The 27,309-nt window shown below is 37.5% G+C and overlaps 1 protein-coding gene across 1 annotated transcript; it reads left to right on the plus strand.

Annotated features, from left to right (window-relative positions):
• The first annotated feature begins 2,834 nt into the window (after positions 1-2,834).
• On the plus strand, positions 2,835-26,886 carry LOC121323478 (neuroligin-1-like). The gene is made up of 4 exons (XM_041264562.1): positions 2,835-2,982; positions 18,538-18,750; positions 21,664-22,453; positions 23,353-26,886. Exons 1-4 carry the CDS (start codon positions 2,835-2,837, stop codon positions 24,173-24,175), a joined length of 1,974 nt encoding a protein of 657 aa, XP_041120496.1. The 3' UTR covers positions 24,176-26,886.
• The last annotated feature ends 423 nt before the right edge of the window (positions 26,887-27,309 follow it).

A 27,309-nucleotide genomic window follows, 5' to 3' on the forward strand; every position in this document is an offset into this window, starting at 1 on the left:
ATTGTTTTTCAGGTGTTTATTGGCTATACACCAATTTCAATTTTTTTTTTTTGTATTGGGGATGTTTTATTGTTTTTTATTGGTTAAAACCGAAAATCAGAGGTCCTAATTAAGGAGCCTGTCTATGCATAAATGCAACCTGTTTACTGTATAATCCTTTATGGTCATATTTTATTAAATGTAAATAGCTGTGATCGTATTATCAAGCAGTTTTACACACTTTCTTATTTTTCTTTCTTTTTTTTTAATTTCTAGTGTCATTAATTAAATTGGTCAGGTTCTTTAGACCATTAAATGCACAGTAAGTTTATTACGGTAAACCTCAGAGCAGGTGTATGTGCACTCCAAACAGAGACAATGCAATTTGCCCACCAGTGATCCGGTGGATAGTGGAATTAGAAATGTCTCTTGATGTTATTCCTTTCAAAATCACTAATAGGCCTGGATGATAGGAATGGAAGGAGGCCATTTTATAGCCTGATCTTAAAACAGAGGTTGGCTGCAATTTTGAACAAGCAGGGCTGCTCTTTTTCAATATATATGTACAAGCAATACACACTGAAAGAGTATAGACAAAAGCAAGAACTTTTTCATATTTGCCAGCAATGGCTAAAGCTGAGATTTAATATTGGTCCCAGGGCTGGCTATATTGGTTGAAGTCCATTCTGTTGCGAAATACAAAATTGTCTGTATATACGGGCAAATGATTTATTTACAAAAACAACAGAAGGTGTTTTAGCTAGGTATATATAATATTGCATTAGGGTTCAACATACTGTAAGTACACTACTTCTTATATGAAGTCCCTTCATTGTGCCAAAATAATTCTTCCAAAATGACGGAAGACTGCCTCTGCTTTATTGTTGACAGGATGCACCGGTGGCAAGTGTCTCTTGCAGGGGATAATTAAAATCTCTGTTTCTTGACACCTGGTGCACCAAATTAAAACAAGCACTTCTTAATGAAGGAGTGAGTCAGAAACTGCTTGGAAGCAAGAGTGAGGGAGCACTTATCAGAATAGTTTAGTCAACATGCATTCCTACCTAAACACAGAATGCCTCAAATGCCCATCCCTCCAGCCTACATTAATAATGAACTGCTCTTCACATGAACCGTTCATGACACACCAGATGAGCTCAAAATGTCCCTTTTATCAATAGTCTTTTTTTTAATCAGTCATTTGGCAATTTTGTAAATGTCAATCCCCTTGCTCTTTGTGTCTGTGATCTCAGATCAAGCATTTCTTAGAGAATAAGGAACAGGACTGGAAGAGCATTGCTGAAGTGTCTTTAAAATATTGCAGTGAATTGACTATTGACTTTAAACTGGCGGTTGGATATAGAAAAAACGTATATTCTTATATATGCAGCAAGGTAAACATTGACTTATTTTAGTTAGGCTCCTGTTATCCATAAAGTCGTGGTTACGTTGTCTCCTTGGTGATTCCTAATTGATTGTTTGTAATTGTATGGTGTTCACTGGGACAACATTCAGAACCAGCACTGCCAAGTTCATGTAGCCCAGAATGGAACACACAGCTAGCAGCAAACCTGGCTATGATTCTGTGCAACTTATCAGGCAGATCAAAACCAATCAACCTCAGCTCAGGGGTGGGAGCTAGGGCTGTGTGAAGAATATGGGTTAGTATTTAGAGGCTTAGCCTGTAGCCTGGAGTGGTTGTTTTGAACTGTTAGTGGCCTGCGCGAGAACCTTGTACTGCAGAGGTTGGCCCCATAGGCCTCTGGGACCCACTGAAAACATAGAAATCCTCTGACACTGCCTTGGAGGCGCTGCCTCGTCGATCGGGCTATGCCCCCAGAGGATGGAACGGTTCATAACCTGGAAAGAAGGAAGGAAAGAGAATCCCTGTCTCCAGGAGCCGTCCTCAGACCATGGCCAGACACTGGAGTGCGCTCACAGGGGTATCTGAAAGATAGTTTGTTAGTATTTGGTTTTTAGTATTTAAGGATTGTAGATTACTACAGCTGTTACTGGTACAGTGAGAGAGAAACAATAGTCTCTGAGTGAGACAAGAAAATAGCGCATAAGCTGCGAAAGAACAGTGTGGCCGGTGGTCTCCTCTGACTCGCTGCGGCGAGGACCCCCCTTTGAACGAAGGCATGAGTAGCTGCGACTGACTCGAGGCCGGGGAAGTGAGACTCACTCTCCCCCCAGAAGCATTGACCACAGGCTCCTAGCAAGGACCACACCTGTGAAGACAAACAAAAGACAGTGTACCAATGTGCAACAAAAAACTGGAAAGAAGGACAAACAAGGACAAAGAGAGAGATTGTTAGTAAGGTGGACTATGTTCAACCCTCCGCTCGGTGGAGATTAAAAACACCCTGTGTTAGGAGGAAACCTGGTGGGAAGGGTGCCCCCATTCCGGGCATACTAGCAATTGATTGGTGAGCTGCTGAGATGTCTGTAGGAAGAGAATGAATGTAGGACCAGTGACCCATAGTCTTTATAAGGTGATGACTAACATTGGCTTTTGCTGCCAATGAGGGTATAGAACTGGGGAGATAGACCTGTTCTGGAGATAAGAGAAGAAAGGTGAGTTGTGAACCAGTGTCTTGTAATGACATTACAGGAACAATCAGTAAAATGGGGATCTTGAAATTGAAATTAATTGGGAAAGGATGTCTGTAGATATTGGTAGTGTGGATGGAGATGACAGGGGAAGGTTCTTGGAAATTCCTCTCAGGTGCACTGCTGGGATAGAGAGAATTGTTGGCAAGGGGATGGATAAGCTACGATAATGAAATTGGATACCTGAGATGTAGGATTTTATGAATGCTGGCGAAAGATTCAGAATGTCTCGTGCGTAGACGATGAATGCTATAAAACAATTTTCATTGAATGGGGTGGGGGATTTTCGGTTCTGGGTGCAGAATGAGGAGATTGACGACCAGCCAGTAGTGTGGGAGGACCTGTTAGATGGAGAGAGGGCTGATGACATGTATTCTCTTGCAGATTATAGTAGATTGGAAAGCGATACGTTTAATTGAATATGAGATGATGGAACTGGGAACGTGTGTTGGGATTGGAGCTGCTGAAGGAACCAGACTGTGAAACTTGGTGATCTGTAAATGAAATAAAGCATCAGCTGCATTACTGAAAATACCTGAGAGATGACGAGCTTGAATTATGAAGTTGTAAGACACTGAAATACATATGAGATGGCGGAGAAGTTGCATGATGAGGGAGGAGGAGGATTTGTTTTATTGATGATATGCACAGCAGATTGATTATCGCTGAAATATAAAATTGATTTCCTAGGCCAGGAGTGCCCCACAGGTGTGCTGCTGTGACTATAGGGTAGATTTCAAGGAGAGCTGGACACCTCCATATCCTAGGGAAGAAGCATCGGTATACAGACATAAATCATGAGGGGTAAAAAAGTGACACACTGTTCCAGTGTTGCTATAGGGTAGACAACATTTTGATTCTTTTCTGGCTTCTGGGGAGATTTTTACATGGGAACCCAGGTTTGTTGCTGTTGAGTCCTTGGGATTGGTTTGCGTAGTTGAAATGGCCCAGTAGAGATAGAAGGTTGTGCTTGGAGATTGATTTTGCTGCTTCAAATTTATTGATGAGATGGCAGATGCGTGCGATTTTATCAGAAGGAAGGCTGGTTTCGAATTTAACTGTATCTAAAGTGATTCCAATAAATTTGAGTTGGGAAAGTGGACCAGTGGTTTTATCTTCTGAAAGAGGGACTCCTAGAGAAGAAAATAGGGTTCGAAGACTGGAAATTGCTTGAGCTAGAGGGTCTGAGGGGGAGGGATATAAGGAGAAAATCGTCAAGGAGATAGAACAGGAAGGGGACCCAATATGAGTTAAGAAGAATACAGCAGAGCACTTCGGAGAAGTGAAAATCTCTGGGCTGCTGCGGCAGCCGAAGATGAGTTGAGTGGTGAAGTAGAATTTGTCCTGCCAGCAGAATTAAATGCTATTTTCGGGTGACAATTCCAATAGGATTGATTCTAAAGGAAGAAAAGGGTGGAGCGGAGAAGGGGCTGACCATGAAACCTTTGTCCACTTCGGCTCGGATTAAGGACAAGGCGACTTGAGGCTCTAGAGCCGCTGATTGAAGGTTTTTAGATGAATGAGAGATAGATGGGATGCTGTAGAAAATCCGTACTGGAGGCCATTAATAAGATAGGTGACGAGTTGTTTATCGGGATGCTGCTGGAGTGCGTTGGCAAGAGCTGGGATACAGATGGGGGTGGAAACTAACAATAGTTTTGATTGTCATTTGGGGATGACTGGACAAATAGACTTTGAGTGTGCATCCTGACAGTGGCTGCATGAGTGGTGGAATTTGCATTGAGGGTGTATAAGAAGTAGTATTACAATGATTGCAAATTTGTTTGGATCCTGAAAAATTGATGGGGTGACCGTAAACACCTTTTTAATGGGATCTGCTGATGGGAAGAAGAGAATGAATATGGGCCACTATGTGGTCTCTGAATCTGGGAAGGGTAGCTGGAGGTCTGGAGGATGAATGGATGACCGCTGTTTTTGGGCACAGAGCTGTTGAGTGAGCGGTAGAGGCGCTAAAGGGGGGGAGGGGGGGGGGGCTCTGGGATTTTAATGTGACTGATAAATCTGCACAATCAACAACTCTATGATCAATGAATTCTGATGATGCAATAAGAATGACAACGAAATTGACATCCTTACCTTCAATTATTTGACCACGTAATTGAGGGGAAAGAGCATGGCGATGAGTAGCTGCTGCAGACTGAGGAGAAGCTGATGCGAGGCTGAATTCTGGTATGTTGATGGTTGAATCAGAGGCTTGCTGTGTTGTTATGGCAGGGAGGGGTGGAGACTGAAATGCTTGAGGAGGAAGGAGGGGTGGATACAGAAAAAACTGCAGCAGCAACTGATTTTCCTCCCGAAGCAAATCAGCTATCTATGTTGTCCAGCCGGATGCTTATAGCTGACAAAGAATCTTATGAAAAGTTGCATAAATTGTTTAACGTCCTGGAAGATTTTTGACTGCAGTTCTGACATGGCTGCTTCAGCAACTGGCAGCTGATGATCTGAGTCTGAGGCTTCAGGCAGAGCTGGAGTGATGATGTGAGCAGAGCTGGCAGTTTGAGGTCCAGTTAGTGCTGTAGCGCGAGAGTGGGCAGTACGAGGTGGAAAAGCAGGCTCGGCTGAAAGAGACTCACAGAGCAAATTAAATAGATCAATTCTACTCGAAGTAGATGCAATTTGGATTCCCTTGTAGGAAAGGGCTTTGAGCAGTTTGGATATCGACCAGTCTTTGAAGAAAATTCGCTCGGGGTTGGGGTTCTCACAGCGTTTCCTTTTTGAGTGGCGCAGCTGGGAAAGTTCTGGGTCAGGGACTGCAACAAAGGCACTGGCGCTGGAGGTATCAAAATGTTCCGTGAATGCTCAGGTTTGGATGAAGACGACGTATGTAAATCCATGTTCGGTGTCGGGGTCCAGCCTTTGTTTATTAATCAAATCGGGTAGTCATGCTGAAACTAGGTCAAAGCCAAATCGGGAAGTTGTATAAAAAAGGTTGAAAGCTGGATTGGGTAGTCAAACAGGTTCAGTAGTCGAAATTGCAATCAGGGAAGTCAGACAGACAAAGTTTCGTTCACAATAATTATTTTAAATTTTTTTTCTCTGTTTCTCTCTCTTTCTCTCTATACAGGCAAAAAAGCAAACCCAAGAAAATGAACATAGATTGTGATGTGGCTTAAACAGGCAGATTGCTTTGATAGGCAGGAGAATAGGGGGAGAGCAGGTCCTGCTCCTGCCCCTGAACCCCACTTTAAAGTTAACATGTATTTGTATCTACAAGCAATTTGCCATCCTTGGCAATATGTACTGAAGAATTACTTATGATACATAAAAAAGCAATGTTTGTAATTTACTGAACATATTAAAGCACTTCAAAATTGATATTTTATTATTATTTTTGAAACTTTATTCATGCTATGTGGATTAACATTTCGAAAATGTTTTGTACAGAGCCTTTTGTTGTGCACCATGCCAATGTTGCGTAAGTAACACCGTCCATCTAGGCTGTCTCGTGAGAAATTAGCCTGTTTTCATTTGCTTGAATGGCTAATTTACAGCAAATTATGAGTAAGGAAAGAATTGTATTAGGTCTTGAAAAGTACAATGCAACATTCAGCACCAAAATGATAAGGACAGGGCAATGGCTTTCAGTATTTCTTCATTTCAACTTTAGGGCCACAGAAGCATTGATTTGGTAATATGCACACATCAATGCAGCAAATGAGGGAAAAAAAAAAAAGTGATTGTTCAGGATTTAATTTGCAATTCACTGAGCTACATGAATCAATTACAGATCAATAGAAACCTGCCTTTCCATCTCGTCTTGCTCAATGTGCCCCGTACTGCATGCTTTTCCCTTGGCTGACTTGTTTGTTCAGATGTGAAGTACACATGTGTTAATTAGCCTACTGTGGATAGCCTTCATCTCTCCATTTTCATATTCAGCATGTAGTTGTGGTTTTGCTAAGTGTCCCCAGAGTGCACTTACACTGAGAAAATAATTGACACATATAAAAGAAGGGGGCTGAAATAAGGCTCCAACCACACAGCAGCGTCAGCAAATGATCAGGTTACAACTTCACCCTTGATGTTTTAACAGCTCTAGCAGGTCTCCACAGTTACGCTCAATGAAAACTTCAGGCTGAATCTGACACCGTCTGCTAAATACACCCTCATTACACTTCCTTGTTTGGCATCATTTGTGTTGGCACCAAATCCTTCCAGCAGTTTCTTTGGTTCCTACAGTATATTGCAAGTTATCAATATAGGGTTATTTAGGACTTTTTTGTGGTTCTTCAGAAACCACACAAAAATCATTTTTTATTAATGGAAAAAAAAAGCTCAGCTCAAAGTTATGTTTTTTTTACCAAAAGAACCAATCTTGAAGTCAGATGGCCCATTCAAGTTTCAAATACAGTGCAAACACAGTATGATTTGGGTTGGTCTCATCAAAGGTAAAGAACTATCAGCTATCTGATGAGAATATGAAAGATTAAATTGGATTGGCTATGCTATACATTTTGTGCAGTACTGAAATGATTTGCTATGGGCTGGCATTTGTTTTGGAGGTCAGAATGTATTTCTATGACAGATAATACAAAGGTATTTTGTAGAAGGTGCATCCCACTTTTGTGGTTATGGTAAGAATAGCAATAACAAAAATGCTGTGTTTCCCTTTTATAGCTGTGGCTTTCTGTGCACTGCAGTGCACACTGTTTGTACATCTCACCATATTAAGACAAGTTTGACAGCTGGTCCCTGAACAGGGTTTCGCTTTGTTTACATTTTTAAGCAGCCTGCAGTGTTTTTGAATTTTCCAGTAAGCCTTCAGCCTTTGAGGTAAGACCCTTGATGGTGTGAATTTTTGGTGCTTTGGTAAAATTAAGACAAGGTTGCTGAGGCTTCATCCTTGCTATTCTGTAGCAGATAATAACTAAAAATGCTCTTTTAGTTGTGCTGTCCTGGTTTCTTGTCCCAGTAAAGAGGGGCGTCCTTTAAAAAAATAAAATAAAATAATGTTTCTTTCCCTTTTAAATGACAATGGAAAAATGGTACAGAAAAAGACACATAAACAGGCAATCTGCACTGAATGCTGTCTAGTTTTCTGATAACATTTTTAAAATATAGCAAGCTGTGTAGTCTTCAATTTGCAAAGCCTTCAGACTACAGCTCATGCGAAAAGAATGCTGCTTTTTTTGTGTTTGTGGAAAAGTGTCACGTCTTGAAAGTACTTAGTAAGTGATAAAACGATATAAATAATGCCTTTTGCTGTCAGGGGCACTTGAATCAGGCTTCCATGAATAAATACATTATATAAAACCTTCTGTTCATGCTATCTGTTCACAGCATTTAAATGGTGACTGTACTGTTGCTGTCTTTTTGGTCATTGAATGCACTGTGAGGTGGTGTTCAAATAATTTTATTATTTAACAAAATAGCTACATATAACATGTCACCAGTTTCCCTTAAAAAGGTATACAGTACTTCTAATAAAGTCAGGTTTTTTTAGTGTATAATGCAAAAAAAAAAGTGTTTTATGAATACAGAAAACTAAATCCCAAAGTGGGCCACTGCCTAATAACATGTTGATCTGTCACTCACAGACTTTGTGTCTGATGCATCTTACAAACTCAGCGTTGTTTGTTGTACTGAATCTCATCTTACTGTTTCCCTAGGGCCCCATTATCACTTGTGCAAAATAATGCAATTAAGAACCTAGTGACTGTTAATGTTTATAAGCTTTCTGAGAAAGCCTGTAAAGAGATCATATTGACAAATAAACTTATAAATGAGATAGTCATGCCAATCCCCTAGCTAATTTATTTCCTAATTTGTATATCTCCGTGTCTTGGGCAATAATCTTCATTAGGATAGCGGTTTTCTATATTATTTGATGAAGATTCTAATTTACTACACATTAGTGAATCCTATCATGGATTACTCTAATACCCTAATGCAATATATCAAACAATAACATTTGCGTTATTGCGTTCCAGTACATGTAACTTACACATGCAAATTAACTGTAAAAACAACAGTCAAATGCCTTACGCAGTACGTATTCTTCATTTTCAGCTCGTGCTTTACCTGCAAGCAAAAAAGACATCCATACAGTGAAGCTGTTTTTGTTGTTTTTGTTGTTGTTGCTGTCTAACACATTTACAGATACATTGCATAACACAAAGGAAAGAACAGTATTTGAAGGTAAACATAAAAACAACTTTGACATATTCAAAATGTCATTCCTACCATATATTTGTCAGTTACATTACCCACATTAAAGTATGTGTGTGTGAATGAGACATGTCATATTCATACACTGTGAAACCATAATAACCACCAAATGTGTTGGTACAGTACACAACTATAAGATTATTGATCTCCCTTTATTTTTTACCCATATACAATACATATACTTTATATACTTTATAAGCCATAGGTGGTATTAGTCACATATCCTTTAAAGTTGGTTGGTAGAGTAGGCATTAAAACCAGTAACATATGAGTACAAATAGGAAGTCTGCATACATATTCAGTTTGTGTCAAAATATTATCACTGCTGACTGTACACTGTTTGAATGTATCCAGTCTTGCATAAATCCGGAGACTGTCATACCAAATTTGACCACAGAATGATACTGTCAATTTGATGCTCACGGAGCTTACAGGTACAGTTGCTAGATGTAGATTGCAGATTTAAAGGGAAATAAAGACTTTGATTGGCACTGGCACCTGGTATAGTATAATTGGCTCCAGCAGACTGGAGAAAACAAGTATAAGCTCAGACAGTACAGACAGACATTTTCCATGAGCTGCTTTTCCTTTCATCCAATCATGCTGGACCACCAGAAGTGCCCTGCCCATTGATTTCTTGTGGTGGAAGAGCTTTTAGTCATTATGCACCTGTATTCTGGACCAATCTTCCCATTGAAATCCATAAAGATGACTCAATAAATGCATTTAAATCAAAGCTTGAAACACATCTACACTCAGAGGCCTTTTTGTAGATTGGGATGGCTTATTTTTGTTAATGTGTTTGGTTTTTTTCCCTATTTGTTTGTGGATGTTTTTTGATATTTTGTTGTATATTATATTATAATATTGTAATATGAAGTGCTTTGGGATGAAAGGTGCTTTACAAAATATATTTGATTGATTGATTGATTAAGGCAAACTGGAGCTTTTATGCAAATACCTGTAATGCCCCTCAAACCCAGAGCTCAGTGGTAACAGACCCATTATATTAAGCAAGATAATTAATGAACTACACCACCCACCTCCCTCACTTTAAGCAAAATGATTTACAGCACTGTAGACCATATCATCATAATAGACGTCCTTTGAGGTAATTAAATTGGTCTGACCATTTGGCTAGTCAACCAGTACTCATACATTCTATGTATAGTAGGGTTGGAAAATATATGAAATTAAAGGGAATTGTTTATTGTAACCACAGGGCTATCTGTACCCACACATTTTACAAGCATAAATTTGCAATCATTAAAACAAGATCCTACAATTTTTCAAATGTGATATTGATTAAATGTGAGACCTTGGTAAAGAATACAATATGAATACCTGTATGATGAATTGTTTTCATTAAATATAACCCAGGAAATGTAGTAAATCTTAATTAATTCTGAAAGCTATCTTAAACAGAGCTTCCATGCATTTTCCTCCCACTTACTCTCCAATGATCTGACCTTTCTGCTGCTGCTAAAGTATTAAAATGCAGATGAATGTATCTTCAAACATATTATTTTTTGGGACCCTGTGAATCTGTCCAGAATACCTGCCTGTGGACAACATTTTCCGAACCACAGGGGTTCATTAAAGAAGGATTTGAATTCGTCAGAGGGGAAGTTGCCAGCAGGAGCTAGTTATTCACGTTACCAGTTTGGTATAAATAAGGTATCTTTGTTTCTTAGACCATTATTAATATTTAATTTATAATAGTCTTTTAATAAGATAATGTCCATTATTTGCCTTCCTTGCACTCAGACCCTACCATCACACCCACAGTTTTATATAATTTTGACAAATTGACTTTTTACCATTCTTTCTGACAAAGAAGTTTACATCAAATGCTTCTAATGTATGTTTAATTTTAGTACTATGACTAGGGTGAAATTAATTCTAACCAAAACCAGCATTTTGTTTTCATTGAAAGGAGCTGTTTTTGTTTTTCAGTTTGTTTAAGCCTGTACAGGTTTGTTTTGAAATGTATTTGCATAAAAACACCTTTATTTGGCAGACTGCTTTCCAGCACCAATTCTCATGTACTAGAAAAGGCAGGCCGTGATGGCAACATAAAACTAACAGGAACCGCTTTTTAAATAGGGCTTATACGCTAGTACAGTAAAACTATAAAAAAAAGGGCTGGTGTCACCATTATAACCATGCTTTGCGTTTCCTTGTAGATGAACAGTAAATTAGTCGTTTTTAATTGGCTGTAAATTAGCAAATTAGATGCTTGTTATTCAACAATTAATGACCTTTTCTTGTAATTTCTCGCTGTGTTTTCTACCTATTGAGGCATAAGATAGCAGCTTGTTGAAGAGAAGTGAGAATTGAATGTTGTCGTGGATTGTATTTAATGTTGCCAGACTCTAAGCGGAATTCTGGGATAACCATTCATGTCAAGCTCTAAGCTAAATGATTATGAATGCATACCACCAGCATTAAGTGCAGATTATGATATATATGTGTGTGTGTATATATATATATATATATATATATATATATATATATATATATATATATATATATATATATATATATATATAAAATATTGCTTAAACGAATTTTATCATCAAACAACAAGCTTGTTTGGAAGTGAATACAAATGTAGATTTTTTTGTTCTTTAAAATGCTACCAAAATCTAATGTCTACAGTTGTATGCATATATGAAACTTGATGTAGTAATATAAAAATAAGCGATGTAGTCATTAAGTTTTGTCTTTGTCTATACAGCAATTCAAAGGTCATAGGTAACTGATAACAACTGTGCACCAGCAATTTATTTCCAAAGTTCAGAACCTAGCAAACACAAAGCTAATAACCGTGCAATAGTACTTCTTTTATTTTCAGGGCTGTGTTCCAAGTAGCTGCATGTTAGATTTTTTTTTAAAAAAACAAGTAATTTGTGAGCAGCCCACACTAAAAATATTCTTGCCTTTGTGATTCAGCCTGGACAACAACTTTCCATTTTCAAAGAACTAAATATTGGCAAATATGAAAGTGCATTATTTTTGTCTCATCATTAAGTAAACAGCTTTGTGATTTTTTTAAACAGCTTTGTGATTGTATTTTATTTTGAAAACAATTCTAATGTACTGTAGAGTATATACTTCACGGTCACCTTTATTATTTATAGGAAAGCTTATAAGGGCACTTATGTCTTGCTTTGAAATAAAAGTAGAACTGTTTCTATTCCTCTTGGTGGCAAGTCATTGTAAAAGGTTAAGTTATAGGTAAATAACAAGTGGTGGATGATAGCCAGTATTTAGTGTGCTTGTATGATTAATATACTTTTAGTAATTTTTTTTTTTTTTTTTTTTTCCCTGCAAATAAGCTGTATTCACAGTATAGGGGTAAGAAAATAAAACATGAGGTAAACACTTCCATATTACATTTCACATTTTTACAGAACCAAGCCACTCGTTGCACTGTTTATTTAAATAACTGAAATACTTTCTGACAACGCTAGTTTAGAGCAACAGAACAAAACAAAATATCAATGCATAGTTTATTTTCATCATGGATTTTGGGGGGGGGGGGGGGGGGGTTAGGGTAACAATGTTTTATTTTATTCTTATTGCAGTGATACAATACAGATTTCTTAGCAGAGTTGTGTTCATTTCAAACTCTAACATGAAATATTGTACTACTATTATGGCTTCTGGTAGACGTGTGTGATATAATTTTGTAGTTTCTTTGATTTACATAATGTTAGATATATCGCGCATATATATATATATATATATATATATATATATATATATATATTGGTTTTGTTTTAGTCTATAGTTCTGTGACTCATTAAGGCATTCACACTAAGAGGATATCAGCTGCCAATTTGTATACAATTCATTCAAATAACCAATGCTAAAATTTTGTATAATTTATTTCCTGTGCACAAATGAAATTTCAGAAACAAGATTACAAATTGTTCTTAAAAAAGAACTACTTGCAGCTGTAGTTGTTTGCCTCAAGGTAATGTGTTGCTTTGTCCTCCACAGCACAGCTTTTTTTGTAACTGAGTGTAGCATTGATGCAGAACTGCTTTTAACTGACCATATGCACTCCTACTAATGACTGATTCGTTTTAGATAGTGTCATTATCAGCAAGACTGCAGTTAGCAACAAAACAAGCCATTTGAAAGACGGCCTTAAAAATGTGTAAGCGCACGCATACATGCATGCTTCTGATTTAGAAGGTGAATTCTAAAGTAATGGCCTTTTTATAATGGAAATCAGGGTTGAGGGGAATAGGGACTGCCATTAAATGTCTCTGCTGGTGCTCCAGAGGCCCACTTTGAGTTAATCAGTAATTTTTCACAGACGACATCTAATCTATGAGTATAAATTACTTTGCAGTCTTATTATTTCCTAATTGAAGAGCACCAATGTGGAATTGCTTAAGATGGAGCTGGCATGATCCTGTTTGCAATTAACTGAGGTGGCTTGCAGGTTTCTTAAACATAAACTGTATTTGTTATTTTCTTGCCTACTATTTAGTGAGTCACAAACAGCTTTGCAGTGACATGCAATTTCCTGTAGAGTAATGTTAAAACTCATTACCCACAAGGCAAGGGGAGCTGGTAATAGTTTAATTTATAAGCAGGGATCTTTGCGTTACAGTGTTACATGCTGCTACGCTGTGGATACCATCGTACAGTATCCATTTATACAACTGTGAACTATTGAACAAGTGTAGCAGTGTATGGATTGAAGTTTCTGTGGCTGGGAGACCTTTAAATTGGTTATTTAGCCTTTAAAAATATGTTTGTAGCTGGCTTTCATGACACTGCACAAAAACGAATTTAGTTCCTATCAGCAAAAATAAATTCCGTGTAGTTAGTGATGAGTTGACTACATCATGGCATCTGCATGCCGGTGAAACTTATGCTGTATGAGCTATGCTGTAAATATAATGCTGCTGCCTCTTTGAGATATACACTTCATGGGCCTGATCTTCAATCTTCGTGCAATCCCCTCGCTAAATTTGTGCCTGGCAAAAAAATAGTGCTTTGGCACAAAATGAGAGATATTCCAAAATGGCACAAAGCAGTTGTGAGACATTGGAATATAACAGTTTTTTGAACAATTCGGAAATCTGTTTGTGCCTTGCAAAACCGCCTGCGCATTCACTACCAATATAGCAACTGCACACAACAGCCAAGCGGGAATGCAGAATGATGGACAGTCACCATTAGTAATGGCATTACCTCGACAAGCTGCTATCATTGGTGTCGCCACAGTATGTACTGATATGACAGCCGACATGACCATGCGCCGAGTTTTCAAATTAATGAACTGATAACGCCACTGTTTTATTGAATACTTACAGTATTGTATCACGGGGAAATACGATATAGGTTTCTTTAAAGGCCAGCTGATCCGACATAGCTGTATGTTTTTTAAGTAAAATTAAAAAAAAGGCTTTGGATACTGTCTTTATTTTGCTGAATGATTTTTTTATATATATATCTAAGTCGTGCCATGACAAAGTCAACTGTGGTAGCACATGCTCTGATTTGTAAATGTAATAAGTTAATTTACCTACAAAGTAAACATCAAAAAAGCATTTTTATATACACAATACAGAGAAATGTGTTATGTTATTCATTCTACTCATCCATTTGAACATCATGATTAGGCCCAGTTTGTAAGGTTTTGAGTGTCGCCGGAATGGATTTTTTTTGTAAGAAGAATAATTAATTCTAAATGCGCTCCTAAAATGTTAATTGTAGCCTACTATGATTTCTCAATAAATGAACAGTCTCTGTACAATTAGTGACATCGACATTCAGCAGACTGGACAGCTGCATAAAAACGGTCAGAAATTACAGTTTACAGAATTGTTTGTCCCGCCTTAGCTAACTTATGATTTGGACTGCTGCAGAGAAAATAGAGGTCTTTGATTGGTTGATCGTATCACTGGTCTGGCTTTAGGAAAACGTTAGCATGCCTTTCACAGCAAGAGTGCCCTGTCGGTGTTTGGCTCTCCGAACTGCAGCTTCCCACCCCTCACCCGTAATGCACAGCAGCCTATGGAATAGCCAAATAAAGCAATGGTCCACAAGATGGGTGTATGACATATTTATACAATTAATTTACAGATGTGTGTCAACACCCACACAGATAACAGGCAGGACCCCTCTCCCCTCTTCATCCTTCTGTCAATCTTCATTTCCATACTTTGATGGTACACGTTGGATGCCAATATGCCTGTGGAGCAGTGAAGAACACATATAACTGTATATGTAAGCACACTACCACTGTCCATCATATGAATACAGTTATAAAACACATAACTGATCCGCCCATCCAGTGTGTGCAGATGGAGGGAGGGGGGATTGGGGTTCTGTACTATTGTACGTTTGTACTATTGTACCCAACTCCAAAGTGGACTGTTACTCCGACACTATATGAGCCAGCGGTGCGACAATATTAACTACCAATATTATCTCGCAGATATTGGTATATTCAGATAAATTAGGGCTTTTGCCCAATTCAAATTTGATTGCGCTCTGTGCAATGTGCACACGTTTCTAATTACCGATGCACTACCATATGCTAATAGGACCATATTAAAGGAGCAGAAGGAAGGCATTGTGGTGGACAGAGGTGAGTGCATGTTTCCACACTTGCCTGTTGGGCATGGGGATATGCTATAAATGTCACTATGATATTAACATGTTATCTATGTTATTATGGAAACAAAGAAAGATGCTTATTGCTTGTATGTTTTTGCCGCATATTGATTATGGTGATGCAGTATTTTGGTTTGCATCACCATCAACTTTAGGTAAACTGGACTCACTATATCATGCAGCATTGAGGTACGTTACAAATACAAGATTTAATACTCATTATTGTATATTATACCATTTGGTAGGCTGGACTTTTTTAGCTTTACGCAGGTTGAAGCACTGGTATATTCTGGTATATAAGGCTATTCATTGTAAATTATATGAATATACTTATTTAAATTAATACCTTATAGATTCCCATAGTAACCATTCATTCATTTTAAAATCCCAAATGCGCGTACTGAGGCTGGTAAAGGATCCTTTGCTTATTATGCCCCATGGTCCTGGAATGAGTTCTAGTCCAAACTAAAGCTGCAGACCCAGATATCTTTATTGTAATTTAAGAGTAAACTGCATGATTTCGTGACTGAGAGTTGTAATTGTTTTAAATAGTTGACTACTTTTGTGTATTTACTTTTAAATGTGATATATTGGTTTAAATGTGATGTCTTAATTGTATTTTATTGTGTATTTGTTCTTGTTGTCAGATTGGCTTGCTGCTGCCTGCTTGGCTAGGTCTCACTTGTACACTCGTAAAAGACGTTTTAATCTCAATGTGACTAAAATAAAAAATAAACTAAATAATTGATAATAAATACATTTTTTTATATATATAGATCTACTAAAAAACTTAAATAAAAAAAATAGGAAGATATTGCATAGTCGGCAACCAGTTTGGGGTCATACAAGTACTAATATATTTGTGCAGTTTTTGCAAAGGCTTTGTTGGGCACACAAGCCCTCGACTTATATATTATAGATTATAAAACGATGACTCGTGTGTCTAGAAAAAAACTGGTTTTCTGAATGAGGTATCTAGAAGGGCTAGTATTCCGACAGTATCCTAATACTAAGTGGGTATTTGGTATCACTTTTTTGGATTACTGGATCCAGAATACGGATGGATTCATTCGCAATACTCTGTTTACATGGCATGGAATAGCTATTCAAATTTCCCACTATTCTGCATACAACTGGAATCCCGATAGAACAGGACAACTGGAACAGGTGTCCGGATAGCAAGATGGGTACAGTCAATTGCACCTACCATGCGCGGCAGGTGCGCGACCTCATAAAAACTGCTGACAGGGTGATCCCCACTGTATCACCTGCTACCTTCCTGAAGGTCCCGGTAGCCAGGATACACATACAGACAGACACTACCAATTTCTCAGATAAGGCATGACTGCGCAGGTTTGTTCTGGCCAGGTCATCATGCAGCAGGTGACATAGATGAGTCAGAATGTCTCAGTCGAGACGATACCTGGACACGATTTCTCATTGCTGAGCTCCTCATATGTGTGCTGAGGCCAGTACACCCTTCATTGGATTGTATCCAGTCTTAAATCACCTATGTAAGATTTTGTTAGTCCATGTATTTTTGTTCCTAAAGTTTATTTGTAGGTGTTTCCTTCTCTGTCTTCTGTAAATCTGATTATTGCAGTTTTTTTACTTATCTGTAATCAGAAACCAGGCTTGCACCTTGATGCATGTTCACCACTTTAAAATCTGTGAAAGCCTGTGTGTATTCTTAATAACTCATACAAGCTAATATACTTGGGTTTCATTTTTTGTATTATTATTATTATTTCAAGGCACTGCAGATGTTTCTTATAAACCTCTCGACTATTGCCTTTCTGATCAGTGGGAACACAGATCAGTGGGAACACATGACTTTCCTTTTACACCCATAGCACCCTTAATGTTAAGTTCTGAGTCTGGCTAATGGAATACTGTTTGTAATGGGAGTAGAACATTTTAGATATGTTTGGTTAAAAACAATCATGCCACCCACACACATGAAATATATTAATTTTTGTGATGTCTGTTTGCAATTAGGAGATTTTCAGAAATGGAATGCGTCCCTGTTGCCGAAGGCATTGCAAAGGATAAATAAAACCAGTATTTGTTTTCACTAAATGGGCAAAACTCTATTACAAATTTGGAGATTTTGTAGAAACTCTTATTATGCTATTCATACACGATTGCCTTTTTATTTATTTTTGTCTATGAACATTTTTCATAAGCTATAGCTCTGAAGTTGTCTGTGCTTAAATTAGATTTCATGAATTATATAGCACATAGCTTAACAAAAAATTACTTTATAAAGTAATAACTTCTGTTTTATTACAAACAAATATTAAAAGCACAAGCTTGTTGGTTTTGCATATTAAACTAAAGACTGCACTGTGTTTTGTACACGCAAGTTTCAAAAAGGTTTTAAAATGTGCGGTTTTCAAAAGAAAGGGCAGAGCAGCTGATCATTGAGCATTATGGTGAATAGTTTTAACGTCTGGTTTAATCAAATTGATTGACCTCAGACATTTACGTTTTGATATCCTCAAATTGTCTCTTAAGAAAGAATAGTGATAATAAACAAATTCTTAAAGATATTATTCCATTAAAACATTTCTATATAGTTTTCACATACCCCCTTCGATTTGAAAGTGGATTTTTGCTTCCACACAAATTTTTTGAGCTCAGTTGAAACCCGAAACATTTCGGCATGCCCATAGAAGTAGTGGTACATTTTAAATAAAAAGGATCTGCTCAAATACTGTATTCTTCTGGGTTGTTGTCATATACTTGTGTTGGTATATGACTCATCCAGCATGAAGTATTGTTACCCAGATGCTTATATGAAAGACTAATTTAGAATCTTTGCAGCACACCGTATGTAGATTGGTTTCTGTAAGTAGGTTTTTTCAAATATACCCTTTCTAAAGTTGCATCAAACTGATAGTACCGGAATGCCAATCTTAACTGATCTTGATGATTGTATCTTTAACTTCCAAACCCAGCTGAGGCCAATTCCAATTGAAGTTCCAGTCCGGTGCATAGATTGCATTCAGAAGTTATTCATCTCTTGGAGGAATATAAAAAGGAAATAATAAGACGTTGCTTTAACATATCGTTTTTTCTTTTTTTTTTTTTTTTTTTTTTTAATTACAGGTTTTTTAAGCACTGGTGACCAAGCTGCTAAAGGAAACTATGGACTTCTTGATCAAATCCAAGCTCTGCGCTGGATAAGTGAAAACATTGCATTCTTTGGTGGTGACCCATTGCGAATAACTGTTTTCGGATCTGGGGCAGGTGCCTCTTGTGTCAATCTCTTGACTTTGTCCCATTATTCTGAAGGTAACCGTTGGAGCAATTCAACCAAAGGTATAATGCAGGTTGCAAATTTTGACAATTTTGGTGTCTGCATGCCCCTGCCATTAGTGTTAAATGTGACACTCTCACTGTATATTTCCTCTTTATATATCTTTAAATGCTGATTTAAAAACAGAAAAAAGCAACATTATTTGGATAAGGTTTATAATACCAGATTTTTGCTTTTCTTTCTTTTTTCTTACTGTTTTTGCATGTTTACATTTGGGTGGCAAAACTTTCTTTTTTCTTTCTCTCTCGCTCTCTCCTGTAGATCTTTCTAGAAATATTTTACAGTGGACTTCTGAACTGCACACGCATAGAACGCCCCTAATATTATTCCTTCCCTCTTTAGCGGGACCTTTGTTACAAAAGGTGTGAGATCCATTGGTGGTCCTAAAAAATGAAAACACACTGTCATTAAGGCCTACATGTGTGTATAATACAACAGATTTCAATTCCAAAGCTAATCACCTTCTAGAAGAAACAATCCCAAGTGCCTGGTTCAGAAATCTTTTCTCTGAAACTGAATGGAAGTCGCTTGTTGTCATCAAAGAGATGTTTTGCATGCATGATCCAAAATTGTCAAAGCATTGAGGTCACAAGCAGATCTTTGTATTTATTATTTTTTTGTGTCAGTATCTGTTTCCTCCCCCTTTATTTCTCACATCACCCTCTTTAAAGTAGGTTAGCCTTAGATAATTGTGGGATTGTGGATTCTGGGGTTTCGGAACTTGTTTTTTTGCACCCCACCCCCCAATGTTTGCATGGTCATTGTTTGTCTGTCACATACATTATTAGTTTTTCCACATCTTGTTTTTTGTTTAAATTACCACTTTATAGAGGAACAGTGTTGGTGTATTACTTGAAACGGCTTAGCAATTTTCTGGCAATATTGAAAATTAAATGACAAATAACGTTTTATACTGTATCAGTATCGGCCCTCTGTGGGAAATGTCGTCTTAGTTCATGTAGAAGACTGTTTTATATGGACTTAAGTAAAAGTTTCACATATAAATATCTCTAAAAAGTTAAATCAGAGAATGCTTTCATTTAAATCGTTGAAATAGTTTCTGTTAAAGGTTCATGAAGAGGGCTGTCATATGGAGATCGATAGGTTTGCACTGGAAAAATAAGAGTCAAGGATTTGTGCTGTAAATCTGCTGTATTTTGTCTGTAATTATATGTAGAGGTCATACAATGTAAGGTTGATCATCTCCAGGTGTCAAGACGTTTCAGAGCATGCCAATGCGCTTTGTTTGTTTTTGCCCTTTATTACAATAGAATACATTAACTGTGTGATGCAATGTTTTCTAATAGGGGAGTAAGTTCAACTTAAAGTCAGCACTACAGTATTTGTTTTTTTATTTATTTACAAAACCACAGGCTTACATGTATTTTTGAAATTAATATATCATTTATTTATGGCAGTGCAATTTATATTTGTTACAGGAAAAAAAAATAGACATGTATTTTTTTTTAAGTATCTTCTTTATTATTGCTTATGCATATAGCACACACATATTTATTTATTAAAGTAGAGTAATGAGATAATGTAATTTATGCAAGCATATTCGAATGTGTGCATTTTTCATTATGTACTGTATATACTGTATATACCAGTGATTCAAAAGTCACTGTATTTGTCCAGTTCATGGATTTACCAGGGGAAACGGATATGTTTTCATACTCTTATGGTCTACTGCAGTGGTTCCCAACCTGTGATCCGTGAGTAAACTCCAGGTGGCCCACAAACAACTCCCAAAATTCGGTAACACAATTCTTACAAAACAGTACTCCTCCATTATCACACATTGTGCAACTACAATATATATTACTAACAAACACAACAAACAGCTTTAACCACATTATATATAACTGTAAGATATGTATGTAGTCTGCATTATTCCCCTTTATCTGTTTTATTTTATTAACATCCCCCTCCCTTTGATGCAATACCAAGCACTGCCTTCAAAGCCGCCATTAACTGAAACAGCTTTTTAATGTGAAACAAATGGCCTACTAACTAAATAAGTGTTACACATTATGAAGGCACATTTGTCTTGTCAAAATTACAGACTTCTACTTTTTTAGCCAGCATTATTAAAATAATAAATACAGCTAGAGTTCATACAAATGCATGTCTTTCTAATCCATGGTCATTCAACTGCTTGTGTTCACGCTTCAGGAAAAAAAATAAAACCGTCTGGCTGACCCAACCTTTTCGCTTCGCAAAAACATTTGGAAGGACTAAAATAAACAAACAAACAAACAAACAAAAAACTTTAAAATGACAGTTTTAGTACTTTTCATTTTTAACAATATAAAATATGTGCTACATCGTTGCCAGGGATATAAGAATATCCCTATTATTTCCATATTATAAGTTTTTGGAGAAATTAGCTGCATATAATAACAACATTGAATACATTCCTTTATGAACTGGTGGTGAAGATTCAAGCCCAGGGATTCTCATTAAGTTAGGTTTTTTATATAAATACTTTCAACATGTACTTATACATATAACATTTGTTTCAAAATGCTGTTGTGAGTGGCAAGTGGCCCATGGATAAAATCCAAAAACCAAGGTGGTGCCAGCATTGAAAAAGGTTGGGAACCACTGGTCTAATATATACCTGCCAAGTTTCAGTGCTTTTTTTCCCCAAGTATATCCATAACTTCACAAACTCATCCCTTATATACTCTATATTTAATGTATTTCCACTGTTATGTGCTGCTACAGTTTAAAAAAGCCTCCTCTATCGCTTGCTTGTGTATTTTATGTGTTTGCTTTTCTAAAAGTGTGTTAGGCATGTGATACTCACAGTGTTCCCCAAAAGGCCATTTCATGTTCTGTAATTGTCATATTTAGTAAAGGCTTTAAACAAAACTGTTTAAGAAACGTATGCTTACAATGTTTACCTACAGGTCTTTTTCAAAGAGCTATTGCGCAGAGTGGTTCTGCTCTCTCTAGCTGGGCAGTCAGCTTCCAGCCGGCCAAATATGCCAGGATGTTGGCCACCAAGGTGGGTTGCAACCTCATGGACACCGTTGATTTGGTGGAATGTCTCCAAAAGAAGCCCTACAAGGAACTGGTGGACCAGGACATCCAGCCGGCCAGATACCACATAGCCTTTGGCCCTGTTATAGATGGTGATGTCATACCAGATGACCCCCAGATCCTGATGGAGCAAGGAGAGTTTCTCAACTACGACATCATGCTGGGCGTCAACCAAGGCGAGGGATTAAAGTTTGTAGAGTTCATAGTGGACAATGAGAATGGAGTTCGGGCAATGGATTTTGACTATGCTGTTTCCAGTTTTGTCGATGATTTGTATGGGTATCCTGATGGCAAAGATGTCTTAAGGGAGACCATTAAGTTCATGTACACTGACTGGGCTGATAGGCACAATCCAGAGACTCGAAGGAAGACGTTGTTGGCTTTGTTTACAGACCACCAGTGGGTGGCACCAGCAGTGGCAACAGCTGACCTTCACTCAAGCTTTGGATCTCCTACCTACTTTTATGCCTTCTACCATCACTGCCAGACGGATCAGGTGCCCACTTGGGCTGACGCAGCTCACGGAGATGAAATCCCATATGTGTTTGGGCTTCCAATGATTGGTCCTACAGAGCTGTTTCCCTGCAATTTCTCGAAAAATGACATCATGTTGAGTGCCGTGGTGATGACATACTGGACCAACTTTGCAAAAACTGGGTGAGTTGAAAACTGCAGGTTTTGTTGGATCATGCTGTACATATATATTTTGTTTATTGTTTATGTGCAGAACAGAGTAACAGAGGGCCTCATGCAGTCGTGTTTATTTTATTATCCACATATGTGTTAATCTAACTTTAATTATTCAATGGACTTTATTTTTTTATTTATTTTTTGAATTTATAATATTTACAATGTCAAAAAAGGGACAGAAACCCATGACATTAACAAAGGATGACAAAAGTAATGGATTATTTAATATTATAGATATGTATTATCAGGTATGGCTGTGTTTTTGTATTTTTATTATATTTTATTGTGAGATGAGAGTGTACATTATTACAATCCAAACTGAATTAGTTACAGTGAATATGTTATATTTATTGCATTTCATGCAGTTATTACTTGGATCTTGTTGCCCCGACATTAAATTTAATAAATGATGGCCATTCATTTACTGCAATCAACATATTCATTGTTATACAGTATGTTAAACATATCATTCGAGCCAGTCTTGCAAAAGCCATATTGGGTTGGAAAGTTGCCAAGAAGCAGCTTTCATTGTTCAGTCAGAGTACTTTGAAGCTTTGTAGTGTTTACAGTTACAGAAGGCTCTTGACTGAGAAAGCATGGTGGATCATAAGACCATTTTGCCCCCAACTGAAAAGGTGGTGTCCGTTGAGCAGTGTTGATGTAGTATCATAAAACAGCATGGCAAGGGACAGCAAAGAGAGGAAATTGAGTCTGTCAGTCTTAAGTGTAGTCAATACAATACACCCCCAAGGAACAAAAAGCCTAGTGAAAGGAGGGTAGGGATTATAAGCACTATACAATAAACTGTAATTGACCTGTTTTTAATAATTAAAAGTATTAAATCAATACTATCTTTTAATTTCCAGTGACCCCAATCAGCCAGTACCTCAGGATACAAAATTCATTCACACAAAGCCAAATCGTTTTGAAGAGGTTGCGTGGACCAGGTATACACAGAAAGACCAGTTGTACCTCCACATTGGTCTTAAGCCCCGGGTTAAGGAACACTACAGAGCAAACAAGGTCAACTTGTGGTTAGAGCTGGTTCCTCACCTACACAGTCTGAATGAAGTAACCCAGTTCACTTCAACCACTACGAAAGTCCCACCAGATGTGACACCCAGGACCCCAAGTAAAATCCCTGTAACTAAGCGGCCTGTGACTACACCCTTTCCTACAGAGAGTCAAGGTAGCCAGAATCAATTGGAAGGTCCTTTCTTGGTGGACCAAAGGGACTACTCAACGGAACTGAGTGTGACCATTGCCGTTGGAGCATCTTTGTTGTTTTTAAACATCCTGGCTTTTGCAGCGTTGTACTACAAAAAGGACAAAAGGAGGCACGACGTACACAGGAGATGTAGTCCCCAGCGCAACCCCACCAATGATCTCATCCACACACAAGAAGAAGAGATAATGTCCTTGCAAATGAAGCATACAGATCTGGATCATGAGTGTGACTCCATCCATCCACATGAGGTGGTTCTGAGAACTGCCTGTCCTCCAGACTACACGTTGGCCATGAGAAGGTCACCAGATGATATTCCCTTAATGACCCCCAAAACCATCACAATGATCCCTAACACCATACCTGGGATTCAGTCCCTGCATACATTTAACACTTTTACTGGTGGACAAAACAACACCCTGCCTCACCCTCACCCCCACTCACATTCAACAACCAGGGTATAGCCAAGACAAAAAGACCTACAAGAGCACTACTCCTCTGGTGGATATTTTCAAACTCTGCGATTTTTCGTACTGTCGAAAAGAAGATTAAGGGAATGATATTTTGTTATAATTGCTGGATACTTAATGTGGTACACTTGAAAAACAGAACAGGATTTTTCCAACTTTTCCAGTGGACATTATCACTTGTCAAGTATACTAATAATAGTTGCTTGAAGTGATTTGAATGTGAAATGAAAAGAATGTTCTACTGAGGCTTGGAATTGTAAACTACACTTTCTGAAGCCAAGAACTAATGCAACTTTAGAAACTAGGCATGTGTGACGCAAGTAAAGAGAGAATTGTAAGCTGAAAAAAAGGAAACTGTCGAAAAATATGCACAAGGGAGACATTCACAAGATGTCTTGGATTCTTTTCACCAATATATTTTTTGGAACAGTGTTATTGTATAGAACATATTTACATATCTAGATATGTACACAAAGCACCAATGCTGTTTAAGCCTTGGCTGGGCACAAATTCTGCAATCTGCCAGCGAAACAAAGGGGATAATGACATTCTAGCAGATACAGCTTCATCACATAAGTGCTGTCTATACTGAGAGCCAGTGGACAGGGGAATTGGATATTTTTAGCACGATGCGCATGACAATTTATCTGATTGGTGGCTATTCTGCTGATTAAGTCGTAATTAAAGTAATTTTCATCCCCATTGGATTTCTTTGAAGAAATATACTTCGTCTATTGCCTCAAACCTACAAAGAGGTTTTGGTGGGTTGTTGGTGGTAAAGGGGAGGGGGTGTTGGGGTCTAAAAAAATAATACAGTAATTACAGTAATTCACAATAGCTTCAGTGAACATGGTTAAAAATAACTCGTTTTGTACAATGTGTGTTGGTACGACGTGGTGAACACTCGCTGTTATAAATCCCAAACATTCTTTCCAATTTTCCATCTAATTTTTTTATAGCCTCTTTTGCTATTAATCATGACCACCTTTCTGTAGCAAAGCAATTTGTTTTTCATGCAGTTAGTCAAGATTATGTCTGCCCAAGGCTATAAAGTATTTTTTTTCATATGCAGGGAAATGCTAGATCTGCCATTTCAGTGTTTCATTGATTGGTTACATTGGTTTTTATGAGGTATGTTCTGTATGATTATTTTAAGATGAATGCAAATGATTTCTATTTTGGATAGTTTCACAGCTTTCACTGCTTAGTGTAAGGAGAAAGTACAGCACCTTTCTGAGTACAGAATAAGACACAGTCCCCATTAAATTTTACCATTTTTACGGACTTTATGCTTTGCCATTTATTGAGGCAATATTTCTGGCTTATTGAAGAAGTAATCATATAATGGTCATACAATGGTACATTTCAAAATACATGTGTCATAATCAATTTGAAGGATATTTTCCAGGCGATTATTTCCTACCATATTAAATGATTTTGCTTTGTGTAATTTTTTGCAATTGGATTATAGAAGTAACCATTTCTACTCCTGCTTTGCTAAATCATGGTTTGAATCAATTGTCAATCTGTACCACTGATGATCATATAACAAACTTTTATTTTTTTTTCCTGTAGAAGTGTGTTGAGTAGAAAAGAATGTACAGTGAAGAATAATTAGTAAAAGCATAAAAATAAAAAAAAAGAAAGTGGTACTCTTGCATGTGCAAAACCACACCTGAAATGTCCATATTGTATAGTATCGTTCATGGAGATCATAAGGCTGGATTGCTTAATAGTACCCATTGTTAATATACAGCCAGTAAGTGGCTGAATGTATATTTGATACATTAATTACCTTCATCTATTTGATTCTTCCCAGAGGGACACAGTGAACCCTTTTAGTGAGAGAAAATACACCCATGTGTCCAACACTGTTCAAGACTAAGATCTGAAAACTCAAAGTACCTCCTGGCTTACTACATATTCCTGGCTAGCATCCAGTTTAAGGATTTAATGCCATGACACTGTTTTACACAGGGTCAAAAAAACAGTGCTTCAGTGCTTTACTATTTTCCTCCAATTTTTTTTTTTTTTTGGGGTGGATTTAGAATGAAAGTACTAACAGTATGAGAATTGGAAATACATATTGACTAAATGTAGGTTACTAAGACAAACTGATCCCAAAGAAGTAATGAAATCCCTGACAACCTGTAATAAAACAAACAAGGGAATTGGCATATGCTGGTCGTTGATTCCCGTAGAGGTATGGTTGGTGTTTGACAGCCAGTCCTGCAGGTGTAAGCTGCTCCAAGTTTCTGTGCAGGACAAGGCAACTACTGGTGGATGATCACTCATTACAAAACTAACAAGGTGTTCAGAAGGTCAGCTGCAAGATCCACTTGGCTATCTGACATTTGTTTGTGACAGTCAAATCCTTAATTATTAATTGGGCAGTATAGGAGAGTGGTAGGATAGGAGTTTTGCTGAAAGCCTGCTGCCTAACCATCTAGCCAAATGAAAGCCAATCAATTCAGTGCTGAGTGATCAATGCAATGCAATGAGTGTCATATTTTGGTTTAAACAGAGCACAGTATCATGCCTGTTGCGTTATTATTTCATCAGCTGTCCTTCTGCCTGGTTATGTGGTATTCAAGCTTTCCAAGCTTCTATTTTATTTTTATTTTTATTTTTTAATTTGGATTATTGGTTGTGTAATTAATTCCTTTCCACTGTTGCTTTATTCACTTGTTTTCCATAAAAGAATATTCTATCCCGCTCTGGTATATTTTGTTTATTTAGCAAACCGGTCCCCTTAATTGATTTCAAGTTTTTTTAATGGTTTTCCAAAAAGGGGTGGCCACATTTGTGCCCAGTTTTAATTAAAAGAGCCCTCCATTTGAGACAAGAGCCTTACTCTGTGTGAAACGAAATCAGGCTACTACTGTCACATTCAGTTCATTCTATCAGGGAAGGCATACAAGTTGAGTTTGTTTTTATATCCTGTAAAGGTCCAGTCTTTAATGAAATGTATATATTTGTTTTCATATATACTGTACAGAAAAGGGATAGATAAGCTGCACCAGTTAATTCATTTTATTACTGTGCTTTTTCCTTCCTGAATATCCCTGTCTTTACAAGTGAGACAATGCAAAATGCGAAACATATGGGACTTTACAGCAGAGTTGGCA

This window comes from Polyodon spathula, chromosome 11, assembly GCF_017654505.1.
Source record: "Polyodon spathula isolate WHYD16114869_AA chromosome 11, ASM1765450v1, whole genome shotgun sequence".
Classification (NCBI taxonomy): domain Eukaryota; kingdom Metazoa; phylum Chordata; class Actinopteri; order Acipenseriformes; family Polyodontidae; genus Polyodon; species Polyodon spathula.